The 17,885-nt window shown below is 45.2% G+C and overlaps 1 protein-coding gene across 2 annotated transcripts in view; it reads left to right on the forward strand.

Annotated features, from left to right (window-relative positions):
• Window positions 1–17,885, forward strand: part of EIPR1 (EARP complex and GARP complex interacting protein 1) — a 248,168-nt gene that overhangs the window by 211,353 nt on the left and 18,930 nt on the right. For both annotated transcript variants that reach the window (XM_040427558.1, XM_040427559.1), the window contains exon 6: window positions 130–266. In XM_040427558.1, coding sequence (XP_040283492.1) covers window positions 130–266 — 137 coding nt within the window. The remainder of the gene's footprint in view (window positions 1–129; window positions 267–17,885) is intronic.

Consider the following 17,885-nt stretch of genomic DNA (forward strand, 5'->3'; position numbering starts at 1 on the left):
GGTAGACAAAATATTTAGACATTGTAATTAAAGCCTTTGGCAAAGTTGCTTCATAATGTTTATTTGCTGAAACCTTTTGACAGAGTCTTGAGCCTGACTTGGTACATGGTCTTGTTTTTCCTTTTACAGCTCTCAAGTTCTGCTACATTGGAAGGTAAAGGGCAGATGAGATTTACCTCTGGGCGATGGAGCCCTCACCACAATTGTACCCAGGTCGCCACAGCCAATGACACCGCCATCCGTGGCTGGGACATAAGAAGTATGAGGTAATAAGTTGGTTTGTTGCTCATAAGAAGTAGTCGGGACATGAACTTGACAGTCAAGGAGCTGAAGGACAATTGCCATCATCCCCTTGCACTTTCATTAGATTTTTGTACCTCTAAGCTTTAACATTTCATTTAGCAATGAATGGAATAAAGTGCACAACGAGGGTGATTGCTGCATAAAAATGCAGCCTGTATCTCCGCTGATGATCTGCCAATTATCAACATTAAAGTTTGTTCCTGATAATTGCCTGGAATGTTGGCCTCTGTAAAAGGACCTTTAGAGAAAACCGTACACATAAACCTATAAAGGAAGAAAGGTGGAAAAAGAGAGATCCCCCCCCCAAAAAAAATGGGTCTAGCAGAGAAGGATCTTCCAACATCCTTTAGAATAGTGAAAAATTGAGGCTAGAACATAAACAATACAAGATTTATTGTAAAAAATAAAAAGTAGGCAACATGTTTCGGTACTAGCCTAGTGCCTTCATCAGGCTAAGGGCTCATGCACATGAACGTATTTTTGGTCCGCATCCGATCTGCATTTTTTGAGCATTTTGGCCGTGCTTGCACAATGCACTTTCTTTTCATTTTTATGAGACTTCAGAAAATAGCCTCAGCTATTTTCTTAATTCCCACAGAAGTGAATTGAGAGCATGCTGTTAATGCGTGGGACTCTCTTGCTCCAATCTAGAGGGGTCCCAGAGGGAGGACCTGCACCTATCTAACATTGGTGCCATATCCTAGCGATATGCCACCAATATGTGAGGTGACACAACCCTTTTAATTAATACATGATCTCAATTGCATAATTGAACGTATCGAAACGCGTCACCTGTTTTTTCTTTTCACAATTGATTTTGTAGTATTAATTCTGGCAGCGCTCTGGCCTTAATTCTTCACTATTTTAATACGTTTAAGAGCGGTGGTGTCCATACCATTTTCTGTGTGGTGAGCTGCAGCCAATACTTGGTTTCCTGCAGCATAGCACGCCAGTGGTACTTATGGTAAGAGACAACTCTGTGTCCTTAACCTTTAACGATATTGGGGTGAATGCGCTATGTGGTGTAGTAGCTTTTTTTTTTATCTTTTAGTATACTCTCCCAACATCAAAGGTTATTATGTCAGGTAAGATTAAAATTCAAAAGAGGTCTAGAAGCACTGCTGTCCAGACCACGTTCTTAAAAAATTTAGAAGAGTCTCACACAAATTTCTTAGTATTTTATATGCGAGTAGCACATAAGGCCGTGTTCACACTAGCGTTCAGAGCCTCCATTGGGAGTTCCCTTGGGGTTTCTGTAACTTTGTAACAATTCACGTTGAACAAGCAATGAGGCTGATATTTTTTGTTTATTACAATTACCAAAAAATGCTACCATGTGTCATTTAAGTCTTGTTTTTTTTTTTTTTTGCTCTTTTTGTACAATTTTCTAGGATTCTTTTGTCTCGCTGTATCTGTCAGATGCTCTCATTTCTGTATGTGGTTATTATGTGTGTAGGCCATCATAAGACAACATTCTTAGAGCATCTAATAAGGAAGATTTTATATACGGTATATATATATATTTTTTTTTTATTTCTCCAGTCCTGGTTGTGATTTTGATAAGAGCCGGAGTGGTGTTATACACATGCGTTGCTATAGCAACAGAGGTCTGTGCAAGCTTTTTTAAGATACCGATTATCCCCTTTGCACACAGTAATTTATCACTAAACTGAGGAGACAGATCTTTGCTACAGCGGCTGTTGCCTTAACAGTGGGGGGGGGGGGGTATTTTTATATTCTTGTGTCCTGCTTTCACCTGAAATCCTGAATCGCAGATATATTTGTTCTGGTATATATCCGCCTACAATGTATTTGCTTCTTTGTGTCCTGTCCCTGGCTTTAGGTTGTATAGATGCTGCAAGCCAGTAAAGAAATAAGTATATAGTGCTGATCATATACGTATCCCGTGTAGATTTAGGGTACTGTATTTCATTCATGTGCAGATGAATTTTTTTATAATGGCATTTTATTCATTTTGGGGGGGAAATATTTTTCATCCATCCGAAAACTCTTCTGTTGGCTCAATATGTAGCTCTTATTTCTGAACTCCTGATATCTTATAAACATTCATTTAAGCTAAGTTCTTATCAATCGGATATGAATTGAGCTATAATGAGTGTTTATGAACGGTTAGGAAAGTACAGATAAGGGCTATAGTAACATACATAGTAACATAGTTTATAAGGCTGAAAAAATCTAGTTCGGCCTGTTATCCTGCCAGTTGATCCAGAGGAAGGCAAAAAAAAAAACTGTGAGGTAGAAGCCATTTTTCCTAATTTTAGAGGAAAAAATTCCTCTAAACCCCTCTCTAGTAGCTATAGCCTGTAATATTATTACACTCCAGAAATGCATCCAGGTAGGGGTGGGCGATATAAACAATGTACGATATTATCGACATGAATTCGGGCAACGATATAGATTTTGTCTATATCGCTATATCGCGATAGATGACCACGGAGCAGTAGAGAATTGAAGAAGCTTCTCACTCAACACTCCGTGGTCTCCCGACTCTACACCGCGCTGCACTGGCCAGGGCCTTCCGTGCACACATAGTCAGCGTGCTGGCTGACGCGGTGTGTGACGTCGGGTCCCTCCCAGTGCATGCTGGGAAGAAGACTGGGTCCGACTCCTGCGGACTCCATCAGCCAGCCGCGCACCCTGCACGAAAAGTAAGTATATTACATGGGCCCGAATCTACCAGGGGGTGGATGGCTATGGCATAGGGGCTGATGGCGCTGGCTGGGGGACATGATGATGGTGGCAATGGCATGGGGCTGATGGCGCTGCCTGGGGGACATCAATGACGGCAAATGGCAATGGCATGGGGCTGATGGCGCTGGCTGGGGGACATGGATGGATGGATGGCAATGTAATTTTTATACATACAGAAGAAAATAATATATTGCGATATCGTTATATCGCACATGCGTCAAATATATATTTGACGATATTGCGATATAGATTTTAGGCCATATCACCCAGCCCTACATCCAGGCCCCTCTTGAACTCTTTTAGTGAACTCACCATCACCACCTCCTCAGGCAGAGAGTTCCATAGTCTCACTGCTCTTACCGTAAAGAATCCTCTTCTATGTTTCTGTACAAACCTTTCCTCCAGAAGCAGAGGATGTCCCCTCGTCAGTCACAGTCCTGGGGATAAATAGATGATGGGATAGATCTCTGTACTGATCCCTGATATATTTATACATAGTAATTGGGTCTCCCTTCAGTCGTCTTTTTTCTAAAGTGAATAAATTGATAATCTTTCCCCAGTCGTCTCCATGACAGCACAAACTGAGATTGCCTTCCTCTGATAGGACAGGAAAAAGCACACATAGAGGTTAAAAACCCCACCCCCTCCCCTCATTGCCAGTGTTTTTTCCTGTCCTGTCAAGGAAGGAATGCCAGAGAGGTGCTGGGAGCCCTTCTGGGTTTCCTAGCTTTTTATTTAGATTTTTTACCCTTTTTCTTCTCACCCTGCTACGGCGGGGTGTCACCTGTTAGACCGGAGGTCGGTTCCGGGGTCCAGCTCTCCCTCCTCCAGGCGCGGTCTATGCCCGGGTCACCCTCACTCATGGTGATCCCGGCGAAGTTCCCTCTGCGGCGGCCCAGGCGGGCTTAAAGCAGTGAGGTAGGGCGGCTGGAGCGACGCTGTGATGCGCTTCCCTCCAGTCGCCAGGTGATGACGTCAGACGCCGGGAGGCGTGGCCAGCGTCGTGACGTCACGGAGGCCGCGGCCGGCGCCAAATTCGAAAAGGTAAAGTCGATTCAGCCGCTCTGAGGTCTCCACGGTCACCCTACCTGCTGACAGCAACGCAAGAGGACGGGAGCTGAGAAGATGAGCGCCCCTACCACCATTGGCTCGGGTCCTGAGCCCCCTACCACTCTGGGCGGTGTGAGTAGCCTGCTGGCACCCTTTCATATTGCTTATTTTTCCCTGCAGTGGTTGACCCTTTCCTCCCTTGGTGTTGCAGGGAGAAAAGGAGTCTTCCTACTCCGTTAAATCCAGACCCAGGAAGTGCGGCGTCTGTTCTAAGCGCCTTGCTTCCTCAGGGTCCAAGTTACTATGTAAGGACTGCACCTCTACCGTGGTGAAGGCAGAGTCCTCTAGCTTCATGGAGGAGATCAAGACTCTGGTCAGAACGGAGGTCCAATCAGCGTTGGCCGCTAGGGACCCCCCTGCCTCCCCTATACCCCAGCCCGGTCAGGGCCGCAGACCACCCTCTTCCAGAGGCCTGGACTACTCCGGGAGTGATCTGGACTCGGCCGACTCTGTTTTGTCAGATGCGGGGTCTTCGGCTAGATCTCAGGAATTGGAGGAAAGTAGTGAGTACAGGAGATTCCTCTTTAACCCAGAGGATATAGAAGAATTGATCCAAACCATCAGGGCTACTATTAAGATGGAGGTCCCTAAGAGGTCCAAGTCAGTCCAGGAGGAGATTTTCGGGGGTTTAGGGGAGAGGCACAAATCGGTGTTCCCGGTCCCGGACAATATCCAGAAGATGATACGGGCAGAATGGGAGAAGCCAGAGAAGGGTTCCTTTATCCCACGGGGCCTCAAAAGGCGATACCCCTTCGACGAAGCGGACTGTGCTGACTGGGAGGCCATTCCCAGGGTGGATGCTCCCGTTGCTAAGGTAGCGAAACGAACGGTCCTTCCGTTTTGAGGATGCAGTGCAGCTCAAGGACCCTCTAGATAGGAAAGCCGAGAGTCTGCTCAAGAGAACCTGGGAAGCTACAGCAGCTCTCCTAAAACCGGGGGTCGCAGCGACATGTGTGGTCGTACACTCGCAGTGTGGCTTGAACAACTAGAGCACCATATAGCGAATAAGGCCCCTCGGGAGGAGATCCTGGATAGTATTCCTCTTCTGAAGAAGGCTACTTTCTTCCTTGCCGATGCCGCTGCAGAATCGGTTAGGCTTTCTGCCCGCATGGCGGTTCTGTCCAATACCACCAGACGGGTACTATGGCTTAAAGCCTGGTCGGGCGACACCGTATCGAAAAACAGGCTGATATCTCTACCCTTTCACGGTCAGTACGTGTTCGGGTCCGACCTGGACTAAATCCTTGAGAATGCCACGGACCGTAAGAAGGGCTTTCCAGAGGACAAATCCAAGTCCAGGAGACAGTTTTTTCGGAGGCCCCAGCAGGATCCCAGGGCCGATAGGTGGAGCCGCGAGGGTCGCGGATTTACGAGAGGCGGGAGAGGAAAAGGTTTTTTCCTTAATCCCAACAGGGGAGATCCCTCTCCCTCTTCATCAAAACAATGACATCATCCCGGTCGGAGGAAGGCTCAGCTCCTTTCTGGGGGTTTGGGAACAAACCATCACGGATCCGTATATATTAGGCATCGTAGAACATGGCTACACTATAGAACTGGATTCCCTTCCTCCGCAGAGGTTCGTCCTGACCAAGCTCACCAGGGGCCTCGAGTCTCCCTTATCTGAGGGCGAAAGAAACTTATTACGCCTGGGGGGCAGTAGAAAAGGAGATTTGGGGAGGGGTCACTATTCCCCCCTTATTCCTGGTCCGGAAATCGAATGGCAATTTTTGGACCATCATAAATTTAAAACCCCTGAACAAACACATCACCTACCACAAGTTCAGGATGGAGACAGTCAAGTCAGCGGTAAAGCTCATCAAAAGAGGGTCTATGATGGCTACAATAGACCTCTCCGACGCATACTTCCATATCCCAATACAGGTCCGTTCCAGAAGATATCTGAGGTTCGCGGTGGAGCAAGGCGGGACAGTTTGCCACTATCAGTTCAAGTGCCTCCTGTTCGGTATATCATCGGCACCCCGCATATTCACCAAGGTGATGGCGGAGGTCGTAGCCTCCCTAAGCAAGGAGGGGATAATAATCGTCCCTTACCTAGACGACCTGCTAATAGTAGCAGAAACCTCAGATCTCCTTCACGGACACATCCAAGTGGTTCTCTCGCGCCTCCAGAACTTGGGCTGGTTGATCAACCACGAGAAGTCCGACATGTTCCCAGACCATTGGAAGGTATTCCTGGGTATTCTCTTGGATTCAGTTCTTCAAAAATCTTTTCTCCCTCCGCTAAAGGTACAGAAGCTGAGGTCAAGGGTCCTCCACTTTACCAAGCAGTCCCGTTGCTCAATAAGGCAGGGCATGGAAATGCTGGGCCATCTCACCTCCTGCATCCCCGCGGTAGCCTGGGCCCAATTCCATACGAGACCTTTACAGAAGCTGGTTCTAAAGCAATGGAACGGGTATCGATCATCCCTGGACCAGGGGTTGTCAGTGTCCCGGGAGGTAAAGGCTTCACTGGGCTGGTGGCTCAAGACCAAGAACCTGGAATCGGGAGTTCCATGGAGGCAGGAAAGTGTGTTTTCCCTCACGACGGATGCCAGCTCTTGGGGCTGGGGGGCCCTCACGGCTTCGGAGACTTTTCAAGGGATTTGGTCCGAGGACCAGAGAAAGATGTCCTCCAACTACAGAGAACTCAGTGCGGTGTGGGAAGGCCACAGGTCCATCCAAATACAGGCCAAAAATCGCCACGTCCTGGTCCATTCGGACAATTCCACGGCGGTGGCATTTATCCAGCACCAAGGAGGAACAAGACACGGTCATCTCCAGAGGCTCTCAGACTGAATCTTCCTTTGGGCAGAAAATAATCTACAATCCCTTGCGGCAGTACATCTAAAGGGATCCCTGAATCTCCAGGCGGATTACCTCAGTCGGCAAAGTCTGGATCCAGGCGAGTGGTCTTTGTCCCAGACCGCTTTCCAACAGATTCCGGACTGTTGGGGGAATCCCATCCTAGACCTGTTCGCATCAGCAAAGAATCACAAGGTTCAGAATTTCTTCTCCCTCAATCGAAGAGACCCATGTGTGGCAATAGACGCTATTACCCAGAGCTGGACGACGGGCCTAGTCTACGCCTTTCCCCCGATACCAGTAATCCCGAGAGTGCTCCAAAAGTTTCAGTCCGAAAGGTGCAGACTGATTCTGGTGGTCCCATTCTGGCCCAGGAGAAGCTGGTTCGAGCTCCTCAGGTCCCTCAGCCCGGAAGATCCCATTCGTTTCAGGCCGGAGGAGGGTCTTCTAACCCAGGGTCCCATACCGCACCCCAATACCAACCTCCTCAAGCTGTCCTCTTGGATTCTGAGCAATCCCTCTTGCTAGGGCTAGGGCTCTCTAAAAGAGTAGTTAAGACCCTCTTACTCAGTAGGAAGTCCAACACCTCCAAAGCGTACCTCAAGGTTTGGAGGAAGTTCGCCTCCTGGGGCGGAGTCAGGTTCAACCAGTCCACCCCTAATATCCCGCTTATCCTGGAATTCCTCCAGGATGGGCTGGATTTGGGTCTTGCTCCTAACACATTGCGAGTTCAGGTGTCTGCCTTGGGGGCCCTCTATAATACCAGCCTTTATGAGGTCCCCTGGGTAGCAAGATTCCTGAAAGCGGCATATCGACTAAAACCCTGAGTCAGGAATATGGTCGCACCATGGAACCTCAACACTGTCCTTTTAGGGCTGTCAGATGTTCCATTTGAGCCTCTGCTCTCCCTATCTATTAAGTGGCTCACTCTGAAAACCATCTTCCTAGTGGCCATATCCTCCGCAAGGAGGGTTTGCGAGCTCCAGGCCCTGTCCATACAGGAACCCTTCCTCAAGGTGCTAGACGACAAGCTCATTTTCAAATTAGACCCCTGTTTTCTCCCCAAGGTGGTCTCCTCCTTTCATAGGTCGCAAGATATAGTTATCCCGTCTTTTTTTCCTAACCCTAAAGACGAGCAGGAATCTAGATTCCACAATTTAGATGTTAGGCGTTCAGTTCTTCATTATTTACACGCCACAGAGGAGTGGCGTATCGACAAGAATTTATTTATCCAGTTTTCAGGTCCAAATAAGGGTAAGAAGGCAGCTAAGAGCTTTATATCCCGCTGGATTAGATGCACCATTTCCGAGGCCTATAAAGCCTCCGGTAGAGAGGTTCCTCCATCCCTTAGAGCCCACTCAGTTAGATCGGTCTCCACTTCTTGGGCTGAAAGGGCCTCTGCTTCGTTAGAACAGATCTGCAGGGCAGCTACCTGGAAGAGGGCCCACACCTTCACCAAGCATTATAGGGTGGATGTGTTTGCTGACGAGGACTTGGCCTTTGGACGTAAAGTCCTAGGTGCTGTAGTCCCCCCCCTAAGTTACTTTGTTAGTTCTCAGTTTGTGCTGTCATGGAGACGACTGGGGAAATGAGTATTACACTCACCGGTAATCCGGTTTCCTGGAAGTCTCCATGACAGCACAACTTTGTCTCGCCCTTGTTTTTTCTTTGTCAATAGACTATTTGGCTAGTTTTAGGTTCTACACCTTGTCCTAGTCCTGTTATAATACACTGGCGATGAGGGGTGGGGGTGGGGTTTTTAACCTCTGTGTGCTTTTTCCTGTCCTATCAGAGGAAGGCAATCTCAGTTTGTGCTGTCATGGAGACTTCCAGGAAACCGGATTACCGGTGAGTGTAATACTCATTTCTAAGTACTGTACAGGTGAAACTCGAAAAATTTGAATATCGTGCAAAGTTCATTTATTTCAGTAATGCAACTTAAAAGGTGAAACTAACATATGCGATAGCCTCATTACATGCAAAGGAGATATTTCAAGCCTTTATTTGTTATAACTTGGATGATTATGGCTTTACAGTTTATGAAACCCCAAAGTCACAATTTTGAGGTACCCTTTGCTCAGGGGGTATGAATTAATTAGCTGACTAGAGTGTGACACTTTGAGCCTAGAATATTGAACCTTTTCAAAAAATTCGAATTTTAAGCTGCATTAATGCAATTCCTTTTAATTTGCATTACTGAAATAAATGGAATTTTGCATGATATTCAAATGTTTCGAGTTTCACCTGTAGTCCCCCCATTCCAGTTAATACTTTAGTTGCCCTCCTCTGGACCCTCTCCAGCTCTGCTATGTCTGCCTTGTTTACAGGAGCCTAGCACTGTACACAGTACTCCATGTGTGGTCTGACCAGTGATTTGTAAAGTGTTAGGACTATGTTCTCATCACGGGCATCTATGCCCCTTTTGATGCAGCCCATTATCTTATTGGCCTTGGCAGCAGCTGCCTGACACAGGTTTCTACAGCTTAGTTTGCTGTTGACTAAAATTCCTAAGCCATTTTCCATGTCGGTATTACCCAGTGTTTTACCATATAGTATGTACTGGTGACTTGCATTATTCCTTCCCATGTGCATAACTTTACATTTGTCAGTGTTAAACCTCATCTGCAACTTCTCTGCCCAAGCCTCCAATCTATCCATATCCCTCTGTAGTAGTACACTGTCCTCTTCCGTGTCAATTACTTTACACCAGAGATGCTCAACCTATGGCCCTCCAGCTGTTGTAAAACTACAACTCCCACCATGTCCTTCTGTAGGCTGATAGCTGTAGGCTGTCGGGGAATTATGGGAGTTGTAGTTTTCCAACAGCTGGAGCATGCCTGCTTTACACAGTTTAGTGTCATCTGCAAAAATTGATATTTTACTGTGCAAGCCTTCTACAAGATCATTAATAATTATATTGAAGAGAATAGGGCCCAGTACTGACCCCTGAGGTACCCCACTAGTGACAGTGACCCAATCTGAGTGTGTACCGTTAATAACCACCACAATAGACAGAGTTGTGTAGCTCCAATGCCCACTGATCTGGTATTGATAGCCTATCCTGAGATAGGTCATCAATATCAAGATCTTCAACTATCAATGTTTGTCTTCTCTTACACAATTTTTCCTTCTCTTTTTTTCCAATACTTAAAGGGATTATACTACGATTGATGTAAAAAATGAAAATCAAACCTCATATAGCACATGGCAATCTCTCTCTAACAAAGCTAGAACCAGTCCGGTACCTCACATGGATCCAGAGATCTCCACATTCATTGCTCCAATTACTCTGATCGATTTATTTTAGATAAGCAACACAGGGGGGAGGGGGGATCGGCGTGCCTTCTGCTGCAGCTCTCTAGCTATCAAGCTCAGGGGGTATGTCCTTTCTCAGGAGGGCATGCCCTTTCTGTTACAGCTCTCTCTCTGTAACTGTCGCAACTTATAACACTAGATACAGGGCAGCCGTTAAATGATAGAACTGAGCATGTGCGTCCACATCAGTGATGTCCATGATGTGGACAGAGAAATAAGGAAAAGTACAAACATGTGCATGGCTCATTTCTTTTCGGTGTTATGGAAGTGCTTGCCTGCTTCCATACCTTCCTCCTCTCCATTCATTCTCCACATGGATGCTGTTGGGAGTAGAGTCTCATTAGATGGGACAGGACACATATCTCTGTTGGCCACGCAGGTACCAGAGTAGGGGACCAGACGGTTTTAACACCTCACACATCTGCATTAGTAATAACCCTTTAATTGTATAATTATCATGTCCTGATATCATATAGAACCATAATTTGCAGGTGACAAATGAATGTTTGCCCCATGATCACTACCATATGTTAGAAATCTCCACTTTTGAGGACCCCCACGTATATTTACAGTACTTTACACAGGTTTAGTGCTCCTATAAGCCTTTCATAGTGAACGCCATGCGAGTTTGTTCCCTTTATTTCATTCGAAGCACAGGTTTGACCTTGTCTGGGAAATTCTGTCTGCGCTCACACTGAGCCGGGAATAGCCAGATTCTAAAATGTCTTGCGCCTGTCTTATTTTCTGAGAAGAGACGGGGAAAGACTATGCACTTAACCCCCTCCCGTCCACCCCAAGTATATAAACAGGTAAGTGAACCAGTCCCCATGCAGTTAGCCAGGTAATCTATGTTCTCCTCGGGCTGGGCAAAAATGTTTTTAAGAGAAAACAAAACGCAGCCTATGTTTTGCAATGCGGTAATTGTTGAACACACATCTTTACTGTATCACAAAAGCGAACTAAAAATTTATGCCTTTTTTTTTTTTACTGCAAAATGACCGTTTTGGCCACAATGTGTGAACCTTATGGGCTGCACACATGCCCATCTGCTGGATCGGGTTGTTACACGTCGTCACCACATGCATGGGTTCTCTATTCCAGAGTATAGAAGCCGTTGCTTCTTCATTCAAGTATCTTTTATAGAAACCCAATAACGTCAGCGAATCCCGCGTGGCGGTGGGGGCTAAAACGTTTCTGTACCTGGATGATCGCCCATGTGCAGAAATTGCACGTAAAGGGCACAAATACACCTCATATTAATGTTCACACCTGCAATTGGCCCTTCTGTCAGGCTTCTGTTGAGGTTTCCACCACTTTTGGCATCATTCTTCATGCCGTCAAATAGACATCACAATGGAACATGACAGTCCACGTTACAAGTCAATCGGGAGGATCAGAAGACCGTTCGATCCATCGGTCAAGGCATCTGCACAGCTTTATGGATTATGTTATAAAGAGAAATCATAGCACAAATGTGAACAAAAAAGAAAGCTAAAATGTAATCTTTGTTTTTGATACTAAAGTGGTGGTATACATATACACTGGTCTATGTCATCTACACTTCTTTTACATTGTTATATAGGAGACAACCCAAGCATTCATTTTTGGAGCCTAAGGGTACTTTCACACTAGCAGTTTTCTTTTCCGGCATAGAGTTCCGTCCTAGGGGCTCAATACCGGAAAATAACTGATCAGGTGTATCCCCATGCATTCTGAATGGAGAGTAATCCGTTCAGGATGCATAAGGATGTCTTCAGTTCAGTCTTTTTGACTGCTCAGGACGGAGATAATACCGCAGCAATGGATCCGTGATATGGAGAACTATACACGGGGTTATATTTACATGTGGCAACGTGACCCCAAAAAGATCCCCAGAGGGAGCGACAAGAGATATCTGAATTCATCTGATAAAAAGGGTGTGCGGAATCGGTCTCAAGATAATGTGAACCAGGAACGGGATGATTGCTTACAAGCAACATCCACTGTGCCTTTTTTAGGACTCAGTCCCGACCAATTAAAACCAGGCGGGGTGGTAAACGTCATCACAAATGGAGAAGACAAAACCAAAATCCAGAGACCCCCAACGCCAGAAAGTATTAAACAAAAAGAGGACACAGTGGTAAATATTTCTTCTATTTCATTAAATGATGCCCAGCGGTCTGTGTTGGATAAGGGGCTTTCTTTTTGCCCTGTCTCCAAGACAGACTGGTTCAACATGGAATTAGATTTGCACAGATTTTTGCAGACTATTAATTTAAAGATTTGGTTTTCTACACAACAGCAAGTGGGAAGAAGTAATGAGGATAGACAATCTGAATTGTCTTTATGTAACACAGGGTTATATTTAAAAAGTAATTTTAATCCTATTATAGGTCACCCAGCGGTTGATTCTTTTTTTCTGGCTGTGAGGAGAGATATTGACATATTAAAGCAGTATTCTGATATAAATTGCCTGAAATATGGCAATATTACATCCCAAGAGATCGCTGCGGTGGGCTCCCTGGCCTCCGACCACAGCCTCACCATCAAGTCTGCCGACAAAGGTGGTGGGGTTGTGGTCATGGACACCAGGGAGTACATCCAGGAGATCTATAGTCAATTTAATGATGTACAAGTGTACAGGCGAGTCACACAAGATCCCAAGTTTGGTCTTCTACGGGAGTTACGTGATATTTTAAATCAGGCCTTGGAGGCAGATATTATTGATGTTAAGCTCTTTTCTTATTTTCTTATTTATATTGTGATAAACCCTGTACACCTATTTTATATACTTTACCGAAAATCCACAAGAGGTTGGAGTCCCCCCCCCCCCCCGGCGACCTATTGTGTCTGGGAGGGGCTCTCTATTTTGCAATGTGGCTATTTTTTTGGATAAGCTTTTACGCCAATATGCCATCTCCTCTAAATCTTATATTAGAGATACGGGTGATTTCTTGTCTAAAATTGATGATCTTGTTGTGCCTGTGGGTGCCACTCTGGTATCATTCGACGTGTGTAGCCTGTATACGTCGATTGACCATGAGTTGGGCCTTCAGGCCGTTCAAACCTGTCTGAGACAATCGGAATATACTGAGGCTTGCCAAGTCTTTATTTTGACCCTTTTGAGATTTGTGTTGACCAAGAATAATTTTTGGTTTCAGGACGATTTCTTTGTGCAGATGCGTGGGACTGCGATGGGGTCCAACGTGGCGCCCACTTATGCCAACATCTACATGTCCCACCTTGAGGAGTCGTTTGTTTATGGTAGCCACCACTTCAGACATGTTCTGGGGTGGTGGCGCTATATTGACGACATCTTCTTGGTGTGGACGGGCGACACGTTGGGCCTCCTCGCTTTCCACGCATTTCTCAATAAAATCGATCCTACGGTAAAATTTACTGTGGTTCATTCAACTCATAAACTAAAATTTCTGGACACAGAAGTTCAGGTCATGGGTCAGGGTCTAACCACTGATCTTTATGTGAAAAGTACTGACAAAAATACTCAGTTGCGTTTTGATAGCCATCACCCACGTTCCACGATTCAGTCGTTACCTTATAGTCAATTCCTCCGAGTCAAGAGGATTGTGAGGGATAAATCGACTAGGGACGTACGATTCAGGGAAATGAGCAAGAAATTTGCTGCCCGAGGATATCCCAAGAAACTTATTGCAGGGAGCATTTTGCAAGCTGATAGTAATCATACACCAACCCCATGCAATGATACTACAAGAGTCCCGCGGATTCCTTTTATCTCACAATTTTCTTCTGATAGCCCGCAAATTGCGACTGTCATCACAAAACATTGGAAGATGATAGGGAATAGTTTTCCTCAGATTGAAGAGTTCCGCACACCCCCACTTTTTTCTTACCGTAGAGGGCGGAACCTAGGTTGGTCAAGTCTGATGTGGGTAGCAGCAGGACCAGTGTGAGGTCACTATGTGGCTCCACGCGGACTGGTTACTACCCATGTCATCACTGTGTGAATTGCTGCCTTGTGCTTAAGGGGGGATTCGTTTCATAATCCTGCGACAAATAAAATGATCAAAATCACTCAGTATTTGACGTGTGATTTGTCCTACGTGGTCTACGTATTGTCATGCCCTTGTGAGAAGTGGTATGTTGGTGAGACCACGTGGGACGTTAAGACACGCCTAAATCAGCATACTCCATTAGAAAAGAAAAAATGGATTTGCCAGTCTCCAAGCATTTTAAGGAGGCGGGTCACTCGGAAAAAGATTTGAGGTTCTGTATATTAGAACAGATACAGATGGGCAGACGTGGTGGAGACAGGAAGGCTCTCCTCAAAAAGCGAGAGCTATTTTGGATTTTTACCTTGAAGACCCTTAGGCCAAATGGTTTAAATGTTGACTTTAGGGTGGATTAGTGGTGTCTCTCCCCTTGTACCGTGTTGTCCGTATTCCCTGGTATGGATATAGTGAACATGTGTATAATACAACCAAGCTGTAATATAAATTGTTTTTAATATTTTCTTTTTTTTTTTATTATTTGTAGATTCGGCTACTAATCACGATCATGGCTGATATTCTGCATGAAGACAAGAGCATCTCGGTCCCCATTAGCTATCCACATTCTGTTGTATATGTTCTGCTAATAACCTTTATGATGGCCGTGTCTGTATTGTGCCACACATGTGACGCGTTGCATATTGCAATTTTAGGTCCACTTACACATTGAATGGTTTTGCAACATGGTATACCTGAAAAGGTGTTGCCCCCTGTTTTGCCAAAGAGGCACGCCAGCTTTGGTTCTATCTATGTAGGACACACGTGTGGATTTGTACAGTGTCTCATAGGAAGCAGGGGCGGTTTGACACTGTGACCCGTGTCAACGCCACTGCTGCCCTACTACAGTGATGACTTTACTGCTGACCCGGTTGGTCCTGACTGTGAGACACTTCCTTTCCCCACGTTGTGTTTTTTATGAATGGGTCTATATAGCGGAGGGAAGGTTGGTAGGACGCCTGACCTTGGGTTTCTATCAGCGGTTTCGCCGCCGATTATTGGGGAACCATGGGCCGCTTGCGCGATCCTGCCTCGTAGTCTACCGCTTGGATCCTTTACATCCTCATGGTTTTGTTTATCTGGCTCTATTTGGATCATGTGACAAGGATCACATGACTCTAGAGTGGGTGGCCTCTATTGCGGAAGCATGCGCACATGTGGGTTCCGTCGGATTAGGCCATCTTTGATGAGGTCTTCATTGAGTTCCCTTGCGCCTGAGATATCGTGAGATTCATTGCTCCCGCTCATGCGCAGTAACCGAATGTGGACGCAACCGAGACCGCTATGCTCGGCGTGCACAGTCTATCAGCTGATTGTGTGAGTTTTTAATACACATTATATAATGGGTACTCCTGTATTCTTTAATCATTAATTATACCTTATCATTCATTGTCACTGTATATTATGTATTATGTACAAGGCACTGTCACTTTATTCCAATTATGTATTTTTCACATTGATGTGGATGAATTTGTATATTTTTTAAATGTGATGTATTATGAGTTTTGTTCACTTTTATAGTTAATTGGATTTTTTACATTATGAATTGATACACCTATATATATATTGTGGTTGTAACACATGTGCACATAGCTTGAGAAAGACTGCAACAATCGGTTGTAACGTCGCTGCTACATGACACTGGGTGAATAAACCGCACGTGTTTTTTGATCTTAATGGTGTGCTGCTGGCTTCTTCCGTTTTATTGAATGGGACCTTGGTGCTGGTTCATATTGGCCTGATTTTGCACCCAATTGAAAAGTGTGCTGCGTCTTCATCTTCCATTTTTTTTATTTTTTTTTATGCTACGGTTTTATCTCCGGCCCAAAAAACTGAACACTTGCCTGAATGTCGGCATTTTTTTCCATAGGAATGTATTAGTCAAAATACCGCAATGCCGGATCCGTCCTTGCGCAGACCGAAAAAAATAAATGCTGGATCCATTTTTCCGCATGACACCAGAAAGACTGATCCGGCATTTCAATGCATTTGTAAGACGGATCAGGATCCTGATCGGTCTTACAAATGCCATCAGTTGGCATACGTTTTGACTGATCCGGCAGGCAGTTCCGGCGATGGAACTGCTTGCCGGATCACTCTGCCGCAAGTGTGAAAGTACCCTAAGATGTATACATATGTGTATATACAGTACATATAGTGGTGCTTGGAAGTTTGTGGACCTAAGACTACAACAGATTTTCACACAAGTCCTAAAAGTAGACAAAGAAAAGCAAATCAAACTTTCACCATTTATGTATTGAGAAAAAATATCCAGTATCACATGTCTGTGAGAGGTAAAAGTATGCGAACCTTTGCTTTCAGTATCTGGTGTGACCTTCTTGTGCAACTAAGGCTTACATTCACATGGCTGAATGTTTTTTGCAGTCCGCGAATTGCGGATCCGCAAAAAAAACTGATCACGTTCCGTATGACATCCGTTTTTTTTTTTGGCGAATCCATTATAACAATGCCTATCCTTGTCCGCAAAACGGACAAGAATAGGACAAGTTCTATTTTTTTTGCGGGACTATGGAACGGACATATGGATGCGGATAGCACACGGTGTGCTGTCCGCATTTTTGCGGACCCATTGAAATTGATGGGTTTGCATCCTTTCCGCAAAAAATATACGGAACAGACACGGAAACAAAATACTTTTGTGTGAATGTAGCCTAAACGTTTGCAGTAATTGTTGATTGTTTAGCCCATTCCTACGCACAAAACAGCTTGAATTCTGTTATGTTGGGCCATAGTGGAAGGATGTATCTCTACATAACTTTGGTGCATCCTTGGGCTAAGCAGGGGGACTCAAGACTTGCGAAACAAACTCTGGTCTTGATAAATGTCCTCCAATGTGTCTCATTTAGTAAATGTTTGTAATCCCCATAAAGCAGCAAGTCAGCAGCATTATTTGTGCCGTTCCTCCATTATTCTTCCTGGAAATGTCTGAATCAATTGACAACTGGGTATTTCCATTCCCCCTGTCAACAGGGCATGCCCCAACACCAATACTATCTATCTGAAAGTCTGTTTAGAAACACTCCTCATTGAGTGGTAATGCCCAGCTGTAGATGTAGTCATACATTTCCAGGAGGAATAGTGAAGTAGTGAACAATGCAAAATTCTAAGGTGCTCCTGCATGGTATTTTATAGGGAATTAAAATATTTCCTAATTTAGACATGTCATGAGCAATGGCAAGTCCTCTTTAAAGGGAATCTGTCAGCAGGAAATTCACTGATAAACCAGACACAATGCCCTGTAGGGCTAACATGTAACAATATGGATGGGGGGAAAAGTACTTTTAGTCCACAAAAGAGTAGCTAAGTGCACCTAGGGCGGGTCCAAGCCACTCCGTGCTCTGTTGCTCCTCCGGCTTCCTCCCCCAGCCCATCCCTCTCTTTGCTGATTGACAGGATCAGGTTCTTGCATAGTCATCTCTCCTGACCCTGTCAATCATGAAGGAGATGGAGGGACTGGAAGGGGAAGCAGGAGGAGCAAAGGTGCACTAAGTGTCTTGGACCCGCCTTTGGTGCACTTAAATGCTAATTTGTATATGTTTTAAACATACTTTTTCTCCAGAATGAAACAACAGATCTCTAAGTGAAATTTTCATTACATTGAGTTGAGTCCTACAAGGC

Source organism: Bufo bufo, chromosome 4, assembly GCF_905171765.1.
Source record: "Bufo bufo chromosome 4, aBufBuf1.1, whole genome shotgun sequence".
Taxonomy (NCBI): domain Eukaryota; kingdom Metazoa; phylum Chordata; class Amphibia; order Anura; family Bufonidae; genus Bufo; species Bufo bufo.